Source organism: Rattus norvegicus, chromosome 1 (assembly GCF_021556685.1).
Source record: "Rattus norvegicus strain SHRSP/BbbUtx chromosome 1, alternate assembly SHRSP_T2T, whole genome shotgun sequence".
Classification (NCBI taxonomy): Eukaryota; Metazoa; Chordata; class Mammalia; order Rodentia; family Muridae; genus Rattus; species Rattus norvegicus.
In genome coordinates this window covers 199265001-199287370 of record NC_141534.1, presented here as the reverse complement: position 1 = coordinate 199287370, position 22370 = coordinate 199265001, and the positions used below count along the sequence as shown (strand labels likewise).

Sequence of the window (22370 nt, the reverse complement as noted above, 5' to 3'; positions counted from 1 at the left end):
GAGTCTGTTTTTCACCTTCGGATTTTTCTTTCCCACCTCAGCGTACAAAACTAAAAAGCCAGTGTCCTGCAATAACCCCAGGCCAAGTTCTGTGAGCATCCTTGGGAAATGAAAGCACTGTTTCAGCAAGTCACTGATCAAGGAGAAAGTGCCTTTGTACTCAGGCCCCAATTGGTATTTGTGGCCATTGGGAGCAGCAGCTTTCATTTCTTAGTGCTAGTTCCAAAGCAGTGTAGCCAGGCGCCATTCCGGAAGGAACCCTCTCTAACTACCCCAAATAGCTTAAGTCAGTACTTCCCCAAGTCAAAGATGGGGTGCCCTGAGACACTTCAGAGGCTAAGTCAAAAGAGAGCACCATCAAATTAGAGTTGTGTTTCCTTCTCTGATGACAGCACAGATGTGCCATTTTAAAAGATCACTGGAAGTGCCGGCACACGCACGTATCTTCCTGGGGAGCAAGAACCTTGGTTAGGGTATGAAGGTTTCAACCTTGAAAGAACCAGCAAGTCAGACAGCTGCCATCCCTTGTACTGGGACTGGTTTCCTGGGAAAGGGGCGCTTCGCTCAGCCAAACTACCACATGACCTCTCTGAGCTACTCCTTTTAGCACGTTGTTTTAACAGAACCTGATACTGGGTGGGGATGAGTTCATTCTAGAAAAGAACTACAGCGTATATACAAACTGAAGGTTCAAAATACATACTGGGCATGGATCTCCAAGTAGGTAGGAGCACAAGTGTAAGGGGCACGCCCTTGAGAAAAGAAGCGAATGGATACACACGAACAAGAGATACATGGAAGCTTCCTGTGGACAGTCTCTTCATTCAGACAATACTCAGCACTTTCAAAGCCAGATGGTGGTTTACCAATGTGATCTGGGACTCTCACTGCCACTTTAATTCATTTTTTTAATGATTTATTTATTCTTATGTTTATGTACATTAGTGATTTGCCTGCACGTGTGTCTGTGTAAGAATATCAGATCTGCTGGAGCTGGAGTCACAGTTAGTTATAAGCTGCTACGTGGGACCTGGGAATTGAACTCAGGACCTCTGGAAGAACAGTCCGTGCTCTTAACCATTGAGCTATCTCTCCAGCCCCAGTTCATGTTAAAATACACAGGTATACTTAATAACTAGGGATCCAATAATTACTTGAGAACTATCTCAAGTTATATAAGAATTATAATAAGTCAGTTGACCAATTAAATTTGATTCCTCCCCCCACCCCCCCTCACTTCCCCATCCCCATGCTGGAGAGGAAACCCAAACCTCATGCACACAATAGGTGAGCACCCTATCACTGAGCCACACTCCCAGCCTGGGTTGACTTTCTATCCAGATGAAGGCGATTTGCATTCAGACTGTGGCTAGCACATTCTGATACAGTCTGCAAGCGCAGCGCTTCCCTCACAGGTGGAGGGACTAGGGCTGAGTAATTACTTTGGCTAGTGATGCAAGCAATCGGGTGCTAAAGTCAGAGTCAAAGCTCAACTCCGAGACTCACGCTATCTGTCCCGGGAAACAGATTTGTCTCTGCAGCTGTGAAGTCCATACAGAACACTTGGCCATCGGTCCCAACCAACGCACCTTAGCGTCAATTGAATACAATTGTTATACTAAAGTGAAACGGCCTCCACCAGTCAGCAATGGTAAAGGGCAAAGGAACCAGAGAGGGGCTCTGCGGAAAGATGGCTGGACCAAGCTGGACAACCTGAGTTCAATCCCAAGAACTCAGGATTGAAGAACTAACATCCCCAAGTGGTCCTCTAGCATCCCATGTGCCATGGAACCCACTCACACACAGGTAAGTGTAGTCTCTAAAAAGTTCCTTGAGACCTCTGATTTCCCAGGCGAAGCTATCTTGGCATTTTCTTTTCCTTTTGAGATTTTAATTTTATTTTGTGTTTGTATGTTTTCTCTATACCTAAGGCAGAGAAGTAGGAAACAGTTATTTTGAGAAATACAACATATTTTGAGAAAAGAAACCTTGTTGTGAGCTGCAACAAGGAGGGAGGGTACCACGGAAGAGGGTACCTTGAAGCTGACCTTGCAAAGTTTATATTAAGACCTGAAAGAACAATCCAGAAAGCACAGAGATTTGGAGATTACAGTGCAACAAGAAGTCCCACTCCTGCCAACAGTGAAAGGTAATTGGTTCGGTTACAGGTATAAACAGAAGCCAAGTGGATACGTACATCAAAGCAACCTGGGGGTACCAAGTTGAAAAGTGTATGAAAAACATATGTGCGTATTTTATGACATGTCTATACAAGTAGGTTTCCACATGGCCTTGGCATACACTTTAGACCCAGCCCTAAGGCAGGTCCTAGGAGAAAAGGGCTGAGTAGAAAGCACCTTTCCTTTCTGCAGTGGGGCTTAGTACCACACAGTTATCTTCTCTATCACTAGGATTCCAGGGAGACTCTAGAAGCACCGCTTCTGTGACTGGCAGACTGACAGACTACTGAGAGACTGACAGACTACTGAGAACGGGAAGCACTATGCGACTCTAAGGGACATTACAAGTGTCACCTTTAATTTTGCAAGGCATTGAGCAGTTTCTGAAAATTACAAGTGACAATGTATTTATTGCTGCTAAATAACATCAAGAAATCATAACCAGAACTAAACTTGAGGGGACACACATGTGAAACCCAACATACAGAAAGGGCAAATTTGACCAAACTTTAGTCTGTCATACTACTATGGTGACCCAGACTCTAAAACAAGAAAGTGATCACTCCAGGAGACCAGGGACTTATGAAGAGGACTGGATGTGTAACATTCAGCCAAAGGACACTGAGAACAGAAGCAGTGGGCAGAGAGTGATGAAACATTTACACTATGGCTAAGCCAAGCCATTAAAATACAACTGTTGGATCAGAGAGATGACTCAGGTTAAAATCACTAGCTGCTCTTCCAGAGGACCCAGAGTTCAACTCCCAGCACCTACATGAGTCTCTATCTCCAGGTCCAGGGGATTTGATGCCCTCATCTGTTTTCCAAGTATCTTGCACACTGTTGGTGCAAACATATTCGCAAACACCCAAACACATAAAATACAAATAAAATCTCAAAAGGAGAAAAAGAGGATGCCAAAGCAACTACACCCAGAAAACTGGCAGCAAGGGTAGCTTTAATAAACAGGCAAACTGAGAGGGTGAGCTGGACAAGTAGTACTGGGAGGGGCAGGAGACACATTTAGGGACAGAGGGATGGCGGATGGAACCATCAGAAGTGCTCTTGTACCACCTCAAACACAAGTTCATAGCAGGGCTCTAATGTGGTCGTCTTTAACAACAGTCCATTCTCTTTTAAGTTATACAATGTTTGAAACTTATGCTCTACTCTCAATCTAGTGGTTCTGACTTTAAAAAGCATGCGACCACACCACAGGCCCAAGTCCACCACAGGCCCAAGCCCACCACAGGCCCACGCCCACCACAGGCCCACGCCCACCAGCAGCTGGTTTATCATCCTGAGGGCTTCACTTTGCTGTAGCAGTTGATGGCTATGTCCAGAGGGGCCTGCCGTTTGGCTGTGTCTGCAGAGGGTGGTATTGTCAGCACTGGGATGCGTGAGCTCCACAGCCCTGGCACTGCTAGCCGCCATGAAGATGCTGCCAGTCTGTGCCCATCCTGAGAGAGCTGTGGAAGAGGCTCACAGGTGTCACTCAACCTCCAACGAAACCTGAGCAAAAGTGGCTGAAGGAAGTCAAGTGGATTACTTTACCCGGGCTGATCCACAGGGTACCAGAGTAGATAAAATAGATAAGGCAGAGCACATTTAGTCAAATGTCACCTCAAATGCCCCCTCTAACGTCCCCTGACAAAAGCACTTTGCCTAAGAGAAGCCTCGTTGTGCAATAAATGACAGTAATTACTAATTACCAAAATCGTTAAAAACACCCAATTTTTAAAAGTTCCAAATCTCTGATTTATTAGACAGCAGAAAAATATAACAGTTTTAGATAGGAACACAAACAACAATGGGGCAGGAGACTCTCAAACTACTGTACAAGGGCAAAGCCTCCCCACCCCAATCACAAGACAGAGACATTTCTGTTGTGACAGGAAACACGGAAATCCACACACTAGACCAAGTGTCCAACAGCTACAAACAGGCCTTAGGGAGAAGAAGCACGTGTTTATAGGAAGCAGACAAAGCTTTTCCAGAAAAACCACTTTCACCAGATGATTACGTGGACCTGCAATGAAGAAAACAGAGTTCAAAGATCCACTTAGACATCACACTCATTTCTTACTGAAAATCTTACAAAATTAAAAAAAAGACTCTTTTCTGTAACAAAAGAATGTTTTAAAAAATACACTCTGGGTGAAATAAACTTCATAAAGGTCCAGTCCTTTCAGAGATGTGCATTTACACATGGTACACATTAAAAATAACAAGTGCGACAACAGACTCACTGGACCTCCTTGCAACAGGCCAAGCTGAGCTCCTGTTCTGCTACAAGACATTACATCAAAATGAATCTCATGCTCACTGTAATTTTTTCTTCTTAACCTTTAATCACCAGTGGCTGGGCAACTGCACTGGGCATGAGAACTATATAAATGTCAGAGAAATATGTAAACCTCATTAATGTTTCCAAAAATTCATTTAGAGATAGAAACAGGTCCAGATAGATGCCTGTCTAAATGTACTGCAATTACGTTACAATGACTTTCCCAAATGCACAGATACGCTCTGTCTTTTCTCAGCTCATTACTGACTCAAACAATTTGCCCTTCTGGGATCAATTGTTTGCTAATAAATAATTGTTTACAGTCACAAAATGATGTTAGGAGGTTTTCTTATTAGTTTTCTTCTGCACCCTAATAAGATTGAAAACTAGCTGATTCCCGCGAGTCTAACCTTAACCTTGCTTTGTTTAGCAGCCCAGGAAATGATGAACCATCTGCTTCAGAAAATAATGGACGGCCAAGAGGAAATATTGTTTAATTGTAGATTAACCTCCTCATGAGGCAGTCTGAAGCAGCTTTCGAATTACCAACTATCACCAGCAAAGAAAGCAATGGCTCCAGAGCCTTCTCCTCGACCATTTAAGGACAGAGAGAACACAAAGAGATTTATGTCCTATTTACAAACACTTATTTCCACAGCAGAAACAAAAACCAAGGTCAAATCTGATTCTCAAAAGTGCATCCACTGTCCTCAAGTCTTATCTGCCCAAACACCTTTAATGTAGCAAACCATCAAGCCAGCTTGTTCGCTTGAGTTTCCATTTAAAAAATTAATAAAAACCTCTTTTCCAAAAAAAAAAAAACAAAAAAAAACCTCTTTTCCATCATTTTCAGGTTCTTAAAAAAAATATCAAAATTAGTAATTCCCTGGTTTCCGTATTAATAGTTATGAATCCACCACCGGGAAGTACCAATTGCTTTATTAATTATCATCAACATGGCACTTAAGAACGAGAAGTCTTGTCAAGAATAAGGTGATCTACAAGTTCAAAAAAAAAGATCAAATGGCTAGGACAAGAAATATCATATACAAGCACAGCCCTTTCCAACAGGCTTCACATTCTAAACTCTACAAACTGTAAAAGCACAAACATTTCTCCTTGTTAAATGCTCTACTCCTACAGAGGCCCAACAAATGTAGCAAGGGGACGTCAGAAGACCACAGACGCCCCACACGCCTTTATTTACCCCACAAATATTCACCGAGGATTTCCTCGAGGACCTGAGAACAGAGTCAGGCACAGGACAAGAGCCATGGGGTAGGTGCTGCATGGTGTAATCTATGTCTAAGCCTCTGCATTCACAGCCCAGGAGATGTCACTGGCCAAAAGGCTTTGTCCTGCGCTGCCACAACATGGAGAGGGGCCTTGCAGACGACAGACGCTACACCACAGCGTCCACCTACACCTCTTGAACATGTCAAAAGGAAGGGAATCTGCTGTGCTAAGCAGGGTTTCCAGTGAGACCCAAAGGCCACTCCCTTCTGTAAATGTTACAGAAACAATCGCCGGAGAGGGGAGACTTTTTTGGCAGTTCAATTTCTTAAATATCTTAAATAGAATTTACTAAAATAAATTATTCTTCAATTCCTCAACTTAATTTTGAAGCAATGGGGTAGTAGTAACTCCAGATTCAAATAATAGAGCCTATTCAAGAAGAATGAGAGCTTGACATTCTTCTCTACAAAACAACTAGGCACGATTTTATCCATCAGACGTCTATCAACCTACGGATATTGAAAGCTTGGGAGAACAAGATAAAATCAACTCCAACCCTACAGTCAGCTGTAATATCGAGCAGGCATCAACAATGCTGTTCATGAATTTAGAAAAGTTAATAAGTCCTGGGTTGAATGCACGAAAAGGCTCCGGTCCAGGTGAAGCATACTCACTTGGGCTTTGTCTCTGCATCTGTCACTTGGCGAATGAAGATACCATCTTCAGGATGCTCGGTATCATCCATTTCATACATATATGACGATGCGATTGCAAGCGTAGTTCCATCATTACTGAAGGCAAGGGATGCGATGCTGGTGGGGTAGCGATGGAACTGGCACAGGCGCTTTTTGTTAAATGGGTCCCAAATATTTACAAATCCATCAGAGCCTCCTGCAAGTGATATAAACAGTTAATGGCGTTGTATTGGAGTCTTCATGCTGTCAAAGCAAACAATCCCTCATCAGGATTCCGCCTGAGATAAGCAGTACACAATCTTAAAACTGAGCTCAGCCTGTGTGTCCCACTTCACCTGTGGCAAATGTGTTGTGGATATTGTGAAAGGAGATGGCGTTGACTGGGTAAATCTGCTCGATGTTGTTCTCCTTTAGCCTGTGACACTTGAAGGCGTACTTCTTCTTCTGAACCTCAGGGCTCGGGTCCAAGTATTCCACAGCTACTCGGCCTTCAATGGAGCTCAACACATAACCCTGCCAAGACAACAGAGGCCCAAACTGGCAAAACCTGCATTCCAGAGAGCACATGAGGTCCCCAATTCAACCCATAAAGACGTCTATTTCAGAAATGAAAGTTCAGCCAGGTTTAAAAGGCCTGGAGCTGCACTGACAGACACGAAGCCTCTATAAATAGCTAAGAGCATCAGTAGCTAAAGGCACCTTACCTGCTTTGTGAGAAATAGTGCTGCCCTCACTCGCTCTCTCCACACTATCAGTACCTAACACACTGCAACTAAAAACAACTTGTTTTGTCAAATCTAAACAAGGAATTTTAAATTTTAGTATCCTCTGTCTCCAGACCCGAAGGGGACTCCAATCTGTTCCCTCAGTTAAAATCTCCCCTCTGTCTTTAACTCTGAATAAATAGTGTGTCTCCCCTCAGCGGGAGGGAGGACCAGTAACCCAGTTCCAACCCAGCTGGCCAAGCTCTTCCTTTTGCCTACATGAGGCTGTGAGGAACTCTCAAGAGTGCGTCCCAATTTCAAACCACTTCTCAGTCTCTTCAAGTAACAACATGATTTTAAAATGATAAAAACTGCTTGTAGAAAATTAATTTAATAAAATCCATTTTTAATTTACTCTGTGTGTGTGTGTGTGTGTGTGTGTTCTGTGGGGAGGTTAGAAAACAGCGTGCAGGAGTCCGTTCTCTCCTTCCACCATGTGGGTCCCAGGGACAGAACTCGGGCATCATGCTTGGCAGGGAGCATTTTGCCCACTGAGCTGTCTCCATTTTTTTAATAAAAAACCCAATTTTATGCATACATTATAAAAGCAAAAGCAAACCCATAGAGAAAGGTAAACATAGAGATAAAAACCTTTTTTGTAACACAAGCATGAATAATCACGTTTAATCAAGCACAGCTCCTTGTCTTCAAGGCTCGCCACTGGAGTAGACAGAGGACAGGGAGATCTGACTTCCTATTTCATAGCCACAGCAGCTAAAGGACAGCCCTCATTCCAAACGCATCTCCTGCTTTAAGTGAACGTTTCCTCACAACCAACTGCCCTGGCAGTTTTGGGAACAGTGTCTCACTTTACACCCCACCATGGCCCTGAACTCATAATCTTCCTGCTTGATCCTAAGTGCTAGGTTTACCTGCCACCAAGGCTTGCCTCTCCTTAGAGCATTAAGGACGGCTAAAGAAAGGGAGATTACTAATCTTTTCAGTGATGCCGGAAGGAGACTCAGTATATCATATAAGACATGGCCTGTCTAAGTATCGCTACTTTTAAAAAGATTTAAAAAAAGAAAGGGAGAGAGAAAAAAAAAAATCAAAGCTCTATTGTTACATGAGAGAAACAACTTTGCTAATATTACAAAAAGCAAATTCTATAAACCTCAATTTCCAAATTTAGGCTCGGATAGGAAGTTGAAGGATGTTTGAACTCTTTGAAACTTCGTACTTACTAAATATCCCATACCAAAATCAGCAGTAAGACCTATCAAAAGCACTTGACCTCTGGAATATCAACATCTTCCCTAAAATGTGGGATAACTTATTCCCACAATTTACAGTTGTCTGTAAAAGAGTATAAAGAACACACACACATGCAAATACAGTTGTCTTTAAAAGATTATAGAAAGCAGACCTAAAAGCAAATTTGAAGTCATTACTTTGAAATTCCAGGCAAGTGGGGGTGAGGAGGGGTGAAGAGGAGGGGTGAAGAGGGGTGAGGAGGACTGGGTACCTGTTTGTTCGGGAAGGCTCGGATACAGCGAGTCTGGTACTTCAGGCTGGACTCCCTGCGCTGCTGCACGTAGCCCATGTTCCTCAGGTCCCACACCAGTACTCGGCGGCCTGCTGTGCCCACAATCAGCCTGTCCCCAGACACCGACAGGGTGTAGACCTTTTAGGAAACATCAAAACTTGATCATCATCATATACTTCCTGAAAATGACATTTTGCTCAAGTCCATCTCTAATCCTAAAACCATAAAAAAGCTAGCTGAACAGGTTCCCAGATCACACGTCAACTTTAGACATTTGGTGAGGTGACTCAGGGAAACTAGCACCCCCAGAACTTCACTAAATTAAAACACAACTCAATTAAACATGTAGACACTTCTAACAATGAAATGCTCTCGACGAGAAACATGTCCCCCAAAATGTCTTGCTTCATTTAAGATAAAAGTTATTAAACCCACTCAAAACAGGACAATAAAGTTCAAACACCATTCAAAAAGCTTCTGGCTTTTTGTAAAGCAATCATTCTCATTGTTTTCTCTGACCAGGGCGGGCAGCTTTTCAAAGATTTCATTTGGCAATCCTAAAACTCCTGGCATTGCCCAGTCGTTTCCTGGAGGGGAAGCTCTTCCTGGGAAGAGCAAAGAGAGCATCACCAACAGGCTGGCTGTCTCTCGGGAGGCTCTGCAAGCCCCGACTCAGAATGAAGGCGAGAGACTTGTCGTGCATGCAGCAAAGCCACCCTTAGGCTCTGACCTCAGATTCTGAGGTCCAAAGGAAGCTCACTTTTAGGGAATAAAAAAAAAAAAAAAAAAAAAAAAACCTAAAAAGCATTTTATTCCCTGAAAGTATCTATTTTCCCCCTCATAATGTATTTTCTGCAATATTTAAGTTTCCACAAAAAAAAAAAAAAAAATCCTTTATAAGATTTCCTGCAAGCAGAACATTTGTTGGTTTACTTGCAAATAGGATGCGAGGCAGACACCAGAGGGAGCAAATTCATGAAAAAGCAGCAAAGTATCTTCCTAATGAAAGTCATTTCTTTAAAAATCTAGCCTTGAAGTCTACAACTGAGGTGACTGTTGATCTTCAACTCAGCAGAATCCCTATTATGTAGAGGACCCAAGATATGATAAGGCTTCACTTTAACCCTCCACAACACAGCCAGAGCTGATCATCACCCACATGTTAACTTCCGTCCACCAGCCAAAGCAGCAGGCCAGGGCACAACATGCGAGACATAGCCACTACAATCCAGCTTTAAAGTTCAACAACTAAAGCAACCAAGGGAAAAACAATTTTTAAAATTGAAATATTAAATGATTGCATATGTAAATACGAATACTATAATGTATTTATTCAGAAGGCCAATGTCTTTCAAAAAGGAAAGGAAAAAAAATTAAGATATATGAAATACTAAACTTAAAAAATAAACCAGGAAAAGATCGATTTATAGTGGCACAACTATGTCCAGAATTTTACCTTAAATCTTTACTATACAGGTGACACACAAGCTTCTAAAACTGCTTTCTATCCGCACTGATCATAAATCAAGGGAAACCACTGTCATACTACTGACTGGGTATATACATTTATCAAAGAAAGTATTAAAAAGAGTGACATAATGAACTTCGCTGAACCAGTGAGCAGCTTGCTTCAGTGTGGCTGTCCATTATATGATATTCTGTCAGCAATTCATCACAGTTCTTAACATGCTGCATACAACCATAAATCAAAACTAGAAACAATGCAATTATTTTATTCTGAACAAAGGTCTTGCCAGGAGGAGAGTCGACTGTGACGGGACAAAAAATAATGGCTCTTTGGATTCACTACTGTATGTAATGGCGGCCAACAGGGCCGAACAGTGTCTTTACACTAGGGAACGGACTCAAGTGAAGAATACTTAAGACTGCTGAAACAATCCATCCTTTAAGCTAACTGTTACCTGATAAAAGTCTGGTGAGGATACAGCCTATACATGTTGATGGAACAGACTGAGAAGTTGGAATACACCCAAGTTGGTTTTAAAAAGCTCCACCCATACAAGGCAGATTCCGTTTTCTCCAGGGCCAAGGCCCTTGGGACGTTATCCAATCCTAAATGGCCAGCCATAAACACATGGATAAACAGTCAATGCCAAATGGAGTCAGTAGCTTGTGTGTGTTCACATGTATGTACGAGAATAAAACGATTATAATTATGGGAGAGCCCAGGAACCTGAGAGTGATCGGAAACAGTCGGAAGGAAAAGACGAAAGAATAGAAAAGACGTACAACGTGCCCACGCATGAAATTCTCAAAAAAAAAAAAAAAGGGGGGGGGGGGTTGGGGATTTAGCTCAGTGGTAGAGCGCGTGCCTAGCAAGCGCAAGGCCCTGGGTTCGGTCCCCAGCTCCGAAAAAAAGAAAAGAAAAAAAAAAAATCACAGGAACATATATGTAAATGGTTTTATAATTCAAAGATAGAGATTGCCAAACTGGATTGAATAAAACGTAAGATGCAACTACGGTGCTGTCTGTGGGAAATGTGATTTAGATTCAAAGGTGTTTAAAGCTCCATTTACTACAAGCCTTCAAACCACATCTGTCAGCATTTAAATACACACACAGCAGTAAAAGCCAGAGAACCCGGCTGTCTCTCTAAAGTTCAAGTGACACCCTTTCCATTCTCAACTGTCAATTCAAATGGAACCTCAAGTCACAGCTGAAAATGAGTCATGTTTCACCCCATCTTCTGGTTTGGGGTGTCAGACCCAACTTAGGACAGCCAGTATCTGTAAATGGTTTCTATGAAAAGGTAGTAGGTTACCTCTCAGACCGGATGCATTAACAATACACAGACTGAGGAGTTCCTGCTCTCTAGCCCACGTTTAATAACTGACAGAAAAAGATGACCACGTTTTAAAAGTTAATTCCCTTCATATTGAAGTATTTCTATATAGTTAGGTTTCTAAAACAGATTGCCAATTCTTAACCTATTCAACAGCATAGTCATCAAACAGAAAACTCCTGATACACATAAAAACCCTACCTTTTCCGGCTGAGAGAACGTCCCAGCATTACAAGGAGTTCTGGGATCCCACAGTTTAACTGTCTGATCCCAACTTCCAGTAACCATCACGTTCACTTCTGGACAGTATTCGACACATCTGATAGGGGCATCATGAGTTCCAACAAGATTTTCTATTGCAAAGGAAAATAAAAAAAAACAACACAGCTAGCTTTACTATCTCATAGGACACCTCAAGTGAACCAACGGAACAGTCAGCTGAAATGAATTGCTCTCAGTCACCCCACAGAACGTCTGATGCAGAGCAATCTCTCCACACTACAGAGTTACCCACTCTCTAAGTCACTTCATACTGCACAGGTTAGTCACCAGCAGGGATGCAGCACAGCTGCCTTGAACTTCAAACTGTACTGAGAAGGTACAGGATGAACCTGAACCTAGCTTTTGTAAGAAAACTGGCTTGTATACCTTTGTATCTGGTGCATGCCTGGTCCATGGTAGGTGCTCCACAAATACTTGTTGAGTGAACTGAGAGTGGAGATCTCTGGCTTCCTGTACCCTGACAACTCTTATCCTCGCATTAAGCCAATGCTAATAAGAAGCGGTTACAGGACTGAGGGGGAGTCTTTCAATTAACTCACTTGCTTCTCATGGCAGGGTCCAATTGCTGCTACATACTTTCTTTCCTGTCAATTTCAACCTTCCCAATATCTCATTTGTTCATTCAGTAAACATCTACTAAATATCTGCTATGTGCCAAAGCCCATGTGACATAGAGAAAAAAGGATGATAACAGAACTAGGAATGAGTCCAGGCAGAGTGCTTGCCCCGAATGCACATATCAGACACAAAACGTTACTTTTGTATAGAGGCCTCTTCCAATTAAACACGGTTCTTTTTCTTCTGGAAACACAGTCTTATGTCTAGGCTGGCCTCAAACTGTCTATGTAGCTGAGGCTGGCCTTCAGTTTCTTATCCTCCTGCCTCCCCTTTCCAAGTGCTAGGATTCCAGGAGAGCATCACACCTGGCTCAGACAGGCTTCCTCATTGCTCAACTCAGCCTCTAGGTAGCCCCATCTCTACATCCCCCCCCCCCCATCTCCTTCAAGTATACCTACATCCAAATAGAGCAGGCAAACAAAGCTCAGAGCCCTCTGCACAGCTTGGGTTCCATTCCGATTTCTGCCACAGTAAAACCATAACTCTTAAGAAATGTTTTTTACACATCCCACTGAAATACATTCTCCTGCTAAGAATACAAAGGCATCACTAAAATAAATCTGACCAGCTACCAAGCTCCGTTTTTAAAAGGTACTTCTTTTTTTTAAGTCTGTGGAAAGACTACCCTAAAGTATCAAACTGTCCCAAGAAATCCTGACAAGTCAGACCATGGATCCAGCCCACTGCTTAAGACTTCCAAAGGTGATGGTCAAAGGCTTAAGTGGCTTCCAGTAAACACGTAAGACAGTGCTCGAAATGGGCTTTACTGCAAATCACATGTTCCATTTGTGGTAACTTCTTCCAATTTTAAAAGTCTATTCTCAAAGCCATGTTTCACCTTCACCTAAGGACTCAAAACAACCACTCTTCCTAAATAATCATGTCTACACGAATGTACTAGTAAAGAAAAACTGGTAAAATGTCGCCATAGTATTACCTTGATCAGTATTCAAATCATGCATTTTCAGTTGATGATCTAGTCCTCCACTCCAGGCATGTGTTGGATCCTACAAAGCAAAATTTGGTTTTGATTTTCATTTTTTTGGGGGGTGGGGGGACACACTATGTAGTCTTGGCTGGCCTCAAAATTCAAGAGATCTGCCTGCCTCTGCTTCTGGGATTAAAGGCGTGGTCACTACATCCACCCACGCCTTAAATTTTGAGTCACTCCAAAGTTACATAGCTTTAGCAAGCATTTCAAAATTGCTATTTCTACAGCCAACTGTTATGTCCAGTGTGACAGACATTAAGTAAACAAAAATGCAAGTTAAGTGATCTTAAACTAAGCAACTACTGGGTAGCTTTATCGAGATGGACACCAGAATGTTATGGCTAAACCAGGCGACATTCATTACTTTTAAAAGGATAGCTAACCCCACCTTGCTGTTAAATTCAAACAATTACCTATGTGCAGAAAGCTGTACTCAAGTCTGAACTTGAAAAGAGAGATTGAAATTGCCATGAGATTAGAAATGAAAACACACCATTGTAATAGGCTCAATGCCAGGCTAAAGTGCACGCATCCCCGAGTAGTTATGAACTGTCCGAATACTCCAAACCGTGTATAAGGATGCTACTGGCAACGCCTAGGACAACTTAGTAAGGGGACAGGAGCAGAAACTGAGTCCACCTACGTAGAAGGCGCAGTCCAGGACAGCACCAGTGTGCTGGTACTTGAGCCTCATGGAATTGGCGGGCACATCGTAGAGGCGCACGGACGTATCCCAGGAGGAGACCAGGAGGAACTGGGAGGTGTTGGGGCTGAACTTAACCGAGGAGATGCCATCCTCGGGTGGCTGGTTCAGCTTGAATTCATTCGAACCGGTCATCTGTAGAACAAACGCTAAGATTGAGTCCCTTACCGGAGCAACAGAGGCGGGCCAGGACCTGCGCCTGCGCAGCGCGCGGGCCCGCCTTGATCCAGGCCGGCCGCCATCCCGCTACCGCCGAGCTCCACCGGGCCTGGCCTCCTTCCTTGCCCGCAGATCCCCAAATAGAACACAATGGACCTCGACCGAACCCCTCTGTGCATCGACGCGCCGGCCGCAGGCCACGAATCCCGCTCCGCCCACCTTCGCCCGGACCTCTACCTCGTGTTCGCCTAGGCAACGTTTCTGCACCGGCCACTACCGCCCCACTTCGCTTCAGAGCACTCGCAGGCAAAGCGGAGGAGGCGGAGAGGAAGCTCTGGAGCAGGCCTATCATTGGCTCATTTCGAAAGCCAACGGCTCGATCTCGGTAGCTGATTGGTCTGATCTACTGCCTGCCTCATTTTCCGCAGTCATCCTGTTCCGGCTCAAAGGGAAGCCGCGTTTTTTTTTTCCGTTCACCGGGTCTCTTAGTACCACCCCGCCAAGGTTACGGCTCTGGAGTTGCGGAAGGAAAACTACAACTCCCAATATGCTCAGGTCATGAAGGCACTAACGCCGGTACTCTGCATGCTGGGAGTTGTAGTCTCCCTGAAGCTGCCTGCCCGACTATCCACAGACTACGAGACAGAAAAGATGTTTTATCTAGCTCTAGTTGTGACATTCTTCTCCTCTATCCCTCAGACGCAGAATTTCATTTTGGTTGATACTACTATAGAGCTAAATTAATATTTTCTTTCTGGACGAACACATACCCCTGGAATTAACCCAAACTTGTCACACTGAAGGATACTTTCTAGTCAAAGGCACTATTTGCTTTCACTTTGCTGGGTTTTCAATCTATGAACTAGAATCTCATTCCCCTTGAGTTCTAGTGATCTCATAGGGGATAGCCGTCATTTGTATAGTTTTATCTCTCCACGGTTTTCAAGCACTTGAATTCCAGGCCTGGTAAGAAGTTCTGGGAATACACAATCAAACTACTTGTTTTAGAAGAGCACCTCATCCAGAAGGGGGATCATAGCGAGACACAAATAGTTTCAATCTTTTCAAGCTCAACCAGAATCTTTTAGGGATATTCATCATAGGACCTAGCATTGTGGCTGCCCTCTCCTCTTCCACCTTACCCTGCCATATCATGGGAGGCTCAGTTTGCTGCACTTTCCGTTTCTAGAATCCTCTAGAAATATGAGAATCAAAAGGGTTGTTTCAATAACCAGAATTGTTTTGATTCTGTGAAAGAAAAGCAGTACTTAACAAACAACATGGTGACTGGCATACTGACAAGCAAAATGTTACTGAAAGGTTCAATTAATCCATGCTAGTTCTTCTTTCTCCGCCCCCTCTTTTTTGAGACAATCCCTTTTATTTTGAAATTATTGCATGAAGTAGGAAGTTGTCTCTAGTTTTAAACTATTTAACTTTCAAGTACATTTAAAAAATTATCCTGTGTGCACAGACTCTGAACTAAATGCACTTAAGATTACACACACACACACACACACACACACACACACACACACACACACCAGCCTTTTGTCCTGATGATGGTTATTATGACTGAAAATTTCTGGTCGTCTTCCCTCTCTGAATACTTCTAGTATTTGGTTCTTTCTCTCTCTTCTCTTTCAACAAATCAGTGGCCAAGTTCAATTTTTTTTAATGCATTGAGTTGCTTTGCATTCTAAGTTTAGCAAAATAATTTTACCTCTTGACTTATTTGGTTCTCTTTCCCAGTTGTTTATTTAATTCTATTAGTGATTCCAGATTCTGAGCATAAATTACCTGCTAATAAAATCTAAGCATATTTCATTATCCCATGTGTGTATGATTCAGGCCCCTCTGGCCATGCACTTGCAGCCCAACTCTATTTGAGTTTTAAGAAACGTCAATCTTTTAAATCAAGTTTAGAGCCTGAAAAGAGATGGACTATTTTGCTGATTATTCAAATGAATTGATAGACTTGAGATAGGAAATCTGGCCACAGTAGAGTCTTGACCATTTTGCAACACAAATGTCAAGTGTGTGTACGTGTGTGTGCGTGCATGCACGTGTGTGTGTGTGTCTGTGTTATTCAGTTACCTGTTGCAGTGTTGAGTCTCCTGTCACTGCTAATGTCTGGGTGAGTAAAGAGAGTCAAATATGACAACTGGGAAAATGGTCATTCCCTAAAATATTAAGGGCAAACTCAAGTTGTCGTAAGTGCTGACAGTGATGGGAGGAGGTCACTAACTATAGAGAAAGCCATCCTGAAGCAAATATGGTGACCCAATGCTGTTCAGTCCATCATTGAACTGTAATCTACTGAAATGCAGATTGAAAGCATCTGAACGGGATATGTCTTTACAAGACATTCCTCTGAAGTAATGTGGTGGTTTCTGGGTGGAAGATTCAAAGGATGCTGCCAGGGAAAGAATGCAAAGAGGTTATCTAGAGTGACAACTACAGTGACATACAATGCACACATTCAATAAGCAATGGGAAACATATTTAATAAGTAAGAAAAGAACGGATAGGCCTCTCTGCGTTCTCCTTTTGACCACCCCAAGCTTAGTGTGGCTTCTTAGCACATGTTGGGACCTCAACAAATACTTATTGATGTGAACACAGCTAAAATAAAATAAATGCAAGTCAACCAACCTAGTATTGTCGGGTGCATTCTTGAGTAGCATCCATCTGAAGTCACCTCGGAGGAATTGCAGGTTTTATAAAATATAATGTGATAAGAAAATGGGCAAAGCTCTTCGGCCAGGCATTTTTCACGGAACGGTATGGGTCATGTAAACGTTTACATCCTGTGAATTTCTACAAAATGCAAGTCATTTCGATGCCTCTTGGCTCAAAGAGACAGGCCCCTCAGGCACCAGTTTTTTTCTGAAGAAATAGGGTCTTGGCGCTGCAGACTCCTAGCTTCTCACACCCAGGTCAACCACTGAGAGGAGGTGGGCCGGACCTAATAACTCGATCTGAGGCCAAGCTCCAGCACCCATTTCCGACGTTTAGCAAGAAACAGGTGGATGCTATTAAAACGTAGAGGAAGTACAGTGCTGCGATTTGCATGGTCCTGGCGCTGCAGTTCTCTGGGTGCAGCGCCTCCCCAGCCCTGCATGCAGGCAGGCAGGCAGGCAGGAGGCTGGGCACTGCAATCCTCAAGGCTCGATTCAGAAACAGCTGCTGAGTGTTGGCCAATGATCCGACCATTTGGTCACTCACAGTGCAAATTTAACAACTATAAAAAAAAAAAAATAGGGAAGCGCCTGTGTCACCTGCTCCACGAATCCCTCCAACGAAATCTGACCTTTAGGCATCACTTCCAGCTCTGCGCAGAACCCGCAACTGTGTCCCTAGCCGGAGAACCCTGCGAGGGCTGCAAGCGGGTCGCGTGGGGCTCTGGACCCCAAGCTGACGCTTTCTCACACTCCAGTTTTACTCCGCACAGGAGGACGCCAAGAGCGCGCCAGGGTTCCGGCTTTTCCTGGTGTTCCCAGCTTTGTCTAGCCCAAAAAACCGAGATCCCAGTACCAGGGAGATGTTCACCTCCTTGCCCGGCTCATTCCCAGAGGCAACCGGGTCAGCAGCCAGGCTCCTGGCTTAGTCTTTCGCGGCGCGGGCTCGGGATCTGGATTCTATCTCAGAGCGCATCCCAACCCGCACACCTGGGTCGTGGAAACTGTGTTGTTCTGTAGGCAGCTTCAGTCACGTGCTACCTGGGCAGCCCCAATATCCCGACCTTTAACCTCTGAGCCCAACCCCACCTTCACGTGGTGAGAGCAAGACCGTGGGGGCGGAGAGAGGAAACAGAATCTTGCTCGCCCTGGCGCTAAAAATCCAGAAACTCCTCTGCGCGCTTTCTGGTGGGACAATCCCTCCAAAGTTAGCAACCATGTTTAAAACGTTTTATTTTTTTTCTCTTTAAAAATATTTACAGATCTGTACTCTCCTCGTTTCACCCCTACTCATCCTCAAGATGAAGGGAATAAAGAGAAGTGATTGGTTCAATGGCCAACGTCCTAGTGGGCTCCGCTCGGCTGAGATTGTGTCCTTGTACACTATTTATATACATATACAGGTGTATATATGGGAGAAAGACTACCTGGTTTTGTTGGTATTTTTCTGATGTTTTTTTTCTTGCTACCGGCCAATCAAAACCCCCTTTCCCACCACTACCCGAGAATCTCCCCTTCCAAAATAGTTTCATACGCGTGGCGTGTTGGTTTGGTTTTGTGTAGAAAGCAGGTGCTCTGGCGTGAGGAATGCGGATAAATACTCAAAACAAAACAAAAAACCCAAAAAGTAGGGAAGAGGCCATAAATAAGACATAACGAATACACATGGTGTATTTCTTAATATTTCTGGACACGCGCCGCTCTGCTCCGGAGCCCCAGTAAGGATACCGACCGCGCCGGACTATGCAGGCAACTGCAGGCGACCAGAGGCGCCCCGGGAGCCAGCGGGCGTGTCAGTAGTCAAGCTTGTTGTACAGGTTGTAGAGCGGTAAGGCCGAGAGATTGCTGCTGGGGTAATAGAGCGGAGCCGGAAAGGCGAGAGAGCGTGGCACCGGCACTCGCAGTAGCGAACTGTCCCGAAATACCAACGGCATGCCCACGAGAGTCTGCGCCGACGCGTGTGCCATGTTGGCCGCCTCTAGCTCGGCGGAAAGCTGTCGCTTCCACTTGTTGCGGCGATTCTGAAACCAAGTCTTAACCTGGGTCTCGGTGAGCTGCAGGCTGGAGGCGAGGCAAGCGCGCTCCGAGCTGCTAAGGTAGCGTTTCATGTCGAAAGTGGACTCGAGCTGGTACACTTGGCTGCGGGAGAAGACGGTGCGCGTCTTCTTCTTGGCCGCTCCGGCTTGGCGCTCTGCACCGCCGTCCCGTGGCCGCTCCGGGCCCGGAGAAGGCGAGCCTGCGGGCAAGAGCCTCTCCTTCTCTTCCTTAAAGTCCGGGTGAGAAGGAGAAAGGAAAGGCGTGCGCTCCGAGGCCGCAGGCCCTGCGCCTCCGCTGCCCTTGGGGGTACCTGGAGAATGAACACAAACAGAATGACCATGGAGTTGATGCTTCTAGAAGACTCTCAGCTCTGCCTAGGACAAGGAGGTTGGCTGACACTTGCATCCTTGATTCCCCTATTCCTAGCCCCTTTCTTTTCTTTTGTGTCCTACTAGCGTCCAAAGTACTCGGCCTTTCATAGCAACAGAAGAGGGTTCCATATAATCCGAACTTGAGGGTCTCCGTTCCCACTTTTACATAAGTATAGGTGGTAACAGGTCTGGAATGAGGACATTAACATCATTTTTAAAAGGTGATTTTTGCCTTGTGAGAACTGAGCTTTACAAGGTAACTTCATTTTACAGGCCGTTTTCTTTGGGAGTCAGGTTAATTTTATACTTAACTCCTTGGCTCTCCTCCGTTAGCTTTTACCTCCCTGAAACTCACCACTGTCAATCATTTTAGAGTACTAATCACTTGAGAAGAGAATGAGAGGAGGGAAAAAACGCAGAGCCTGCAGGACTGACAGAACACCCAGACCAGACCTGCAGAACTGGAGTCAGGACAGAAAGTAACCGGCGTGCGAAAACGTTTTGGCCAGCATTGTGTGCTGCCCGCAGAGTTCCTGGCCCACTCCTGTTCAACCTCCTTCCAACCCAGTTTTCCCCTTACTGCCCCCAATATTCCTACTTCTCCCCAGCACTGGCCCTTCCGGCCCTTTTCGAGAAGGCTCCATTGGTGCGTAGTCCCCTCCCCTTGGCCTGGACCCCCAGCAGCCCGGCTGTGACCCAAGGATGCCCTGCTTGCGAGTCTCCGACAAACACACACCGCGTCGGCTCACGCTCACTCAGGCCCAGACTCCCGACGTGCGATCCTTACCCAGGCAAGGGAAAGGGATGGGGGGATGGTGCTTAGGGCTTGGCTCCTTGGGGCCGTGCGGATCTGGGCAGTAGCAAGCCGGAGCCTTCCAGCCTTCCTCCGGCTCCTCCTCCTCCGAGGACACAGACAAGCTGCGTTTCCTGGCTGGCCACCCGGCGGGCTCCCGCGGTGCCTCGGAGGGGCCCCCGCCCAGGATGGACTGGATGGTGAAGCTGGAGACGCCACCGGCCGCCGGACATCCCTTCCCCACATCTTCCTTGCTGCCCATCCTGGGTTCATAAGAAATCGGAGGAAACCAAGAACTCCCTTTAGAGCGGGGCTGGGTGGAAGGAAGGTGGTGCGGGCAGGCAGGCGGGGGGAGGGGCGGGAGGGAAAGCAAGGGGAGGGGGCTACGAGGCTGGGGGGGCGTCCCTTCTGCTCCAGGACGCGCAGGCACCGGACAGCTGCGCGCGGGTCCCTGCCGGCCCCGCTCTGGATGAGCCCGCCCAGCCCCGGTGCCAACGTCCCTTCCTCGCTTGCCAACTCCACCGGTCTCCAGCGACGCGGAGGCTGCGCGGCCTCATTTGCATAGAGGTTAAGGGGCCGCGGCCAATCGCAGCGCCGCGGAGCGGTCCCGGAATTTTTTAAAAAGCTGGGGCCTAGCACGCAGCACCGGGAAGCTCCCGGAGCACGTTTAGTAGCGGACCCGCATCAGCTCTGTCCGGCCCGTGCTACACGGGGCTGAAGGCAGCTTAGATTGTCGCCTGTATTCCTTGTCTCAACCCTGTCTCTCCAGAAACGAGGACAGCGGCCGGTGTCGAGCTGGTGGTGTTCTCAGGCATTGAAGATGCTCCCTATAGGTTGCTGCCACCCTCCCAAGCCCCTCAACCCCTTCAAGCCTCTTGGGAACTGACAGATCTCTATGAGTCTTCTCCCGCTGCGTTGGGGACTAACAGTATGTGGCTCAGAGAGACGCCTTTCTCTGGGTAACGGCTGGGAGACATGGGAGCAAAGAACTTCTGCACACCTACAGACCCCACTGGCCAAAAAGGCCATAGGAATTTGGAAACAGAGTAGCCCCCGCCCCATTCTAGTTCACATTCCAGCAAACTTCATTTGCATTGTGCTAACTGGAACTAGTCTGGTCCCAGTAGAAACATCCCTACCGTCTGGCAAACTTCTTAGTGCTGCCCACCCCCATTCTCCTGTGGTGATGATGTATCAGTTAGAGGTAGAAAAGCACCAGAAACCTATAAACCCTCAGAGTGCAGGATAGTTATTTCCTAATCCTTGACCGAATACCACACAGCTTACCTTCCCACACTGCAACTAAACTCATTTATTTTATCTTGCTGGTAAATATTGGCGGTCTCAAAATGGCTACGTTGCTTCTGCAAGGTGTCTTTGGGCAAGCTAGGTACACTTTCTAAGCCTCGGTTTTCCCCACCCCTAAAATTGATTGAAGTGTTTCTTTCCTTTCAGAGGTCAAGGTGGAGTTCTAAAAAACCTGGCTCTCTCCTTTCTTCTTGTGGCCGCTCCCTGAGCCCTGACTCATGCTTGTTTAATCCCTAGAGCACCTGTTACCTGATCTAGAGTCATCTCAGCAAAGCAAGCAAAGGGATTTGAGGTGACAGTCATCTACACAAGCTTTATGAAAAGGAACGAGGCCCAAGACACACCCTGTGTGGCTGCAGCCCTAAGGTCCCGCGAACTCCGTTCCTTAGACACAGGCCAGAAGAACCAAGAGTGAAGAGTCGCTGTAGACTCGGTCCCCACAAATGTCCAGACTGCACCGTGACGGTGCAGTTCCTCGCCTGCACCGCTCCCGGGTTATTGAGTAAAGCGCTTATAATATCATTAGCCTCAGTGAGTTACCGACTGTGGCCCTGCCCGTGGCAGAACTCTCCCTACTTAACTCCTCAAAGGGCTCGTTAATGGGCTAATTGATTAGGGGTCGGTGGCGCAGCCGGGACAGGGGCAGGGGAGGGAGCGGAGGGCCAGGAGGCTGTGCACCCAGGCCTTGGAGGCTGGCGAGGGGCAGGTGCCGGCCTTCGTCACCGCATTAACCTCTTCAGGGCTCGGCGGCGGGGTCGAGACACATTACAAATGGTCAGCTTTAATCATGGTGTCAGCTCATTAACCCGGAAGGACCCGGCGCTGAAATACAATTTGTGCGTCCTGCTCTGCGCCGCCATGGCACAAGCTCCTAAGCCCCATCACAGCGGGTCCAGCGCGCTCCCGCAGAGGTAGAGAGGGAGATTCCAAAAAGAAATGTTCGAACTCATTCACTAACCCTTGGCTTCTCAAAAG

At 45.8% G+C, this 22370-nt stretch overlaps 2 protein-coding genes across 3 annotated transcripts in view; both read right to left on the bottom strand.

The window, feature by feature from the left end:
- Window positions 1-3914: 3914 nt before the first annotated feature.
- Window positions 3915-14510, bottom strand: Bub3 (BUB3 mitotic checkpoint protein). Its single transcript, NM_001047906.2, has 8 exons — window positions 14443-14510; window positions 13987-14181; window positions 13290-13359; window positions 11654-11805; window positions 8628-8786; window positions 6734-6911; window positions 6378-6594; window positions 3915-4209 (listed from the first exon to the last, which is right to left on the bottom strand). Exons 2-8 carry the CDS (start codon window positions 14179-14181, stop codon window positions 4200-4202), a joined length of 981 nt encoding a protein of 326 aa, NP_001041371.2. The 5' UTR covers window positions 14443-14510; the 3' UTR covers window positions 3915-4199.
- A 3586-nt stretch (window positions 14511-18096) lies between these two features.
- Window positions 18097-22370, bottom strand: part of Hmx2 (H6 family homeobox 2) — a 7662-nt gene continuing 3388 nt past the window's right edge. The window contains 2 exon segments of one of the 2 annotated variants that reach the window (NM_001106303.1): window positions 18097-19233; window positions 20082-20350. In NM_001106303.1, coding sequence (NP_001099773.1) covers window positions 18680-19233; window positions 20082-20349 — 822 coding nt within the window. In that variant the 5' untranslated portion in view covers window position 20350 and the 3' untranslated portion in view covers window positions 18097-18679. 2 annotated transcript variants of the gene reach the window in all.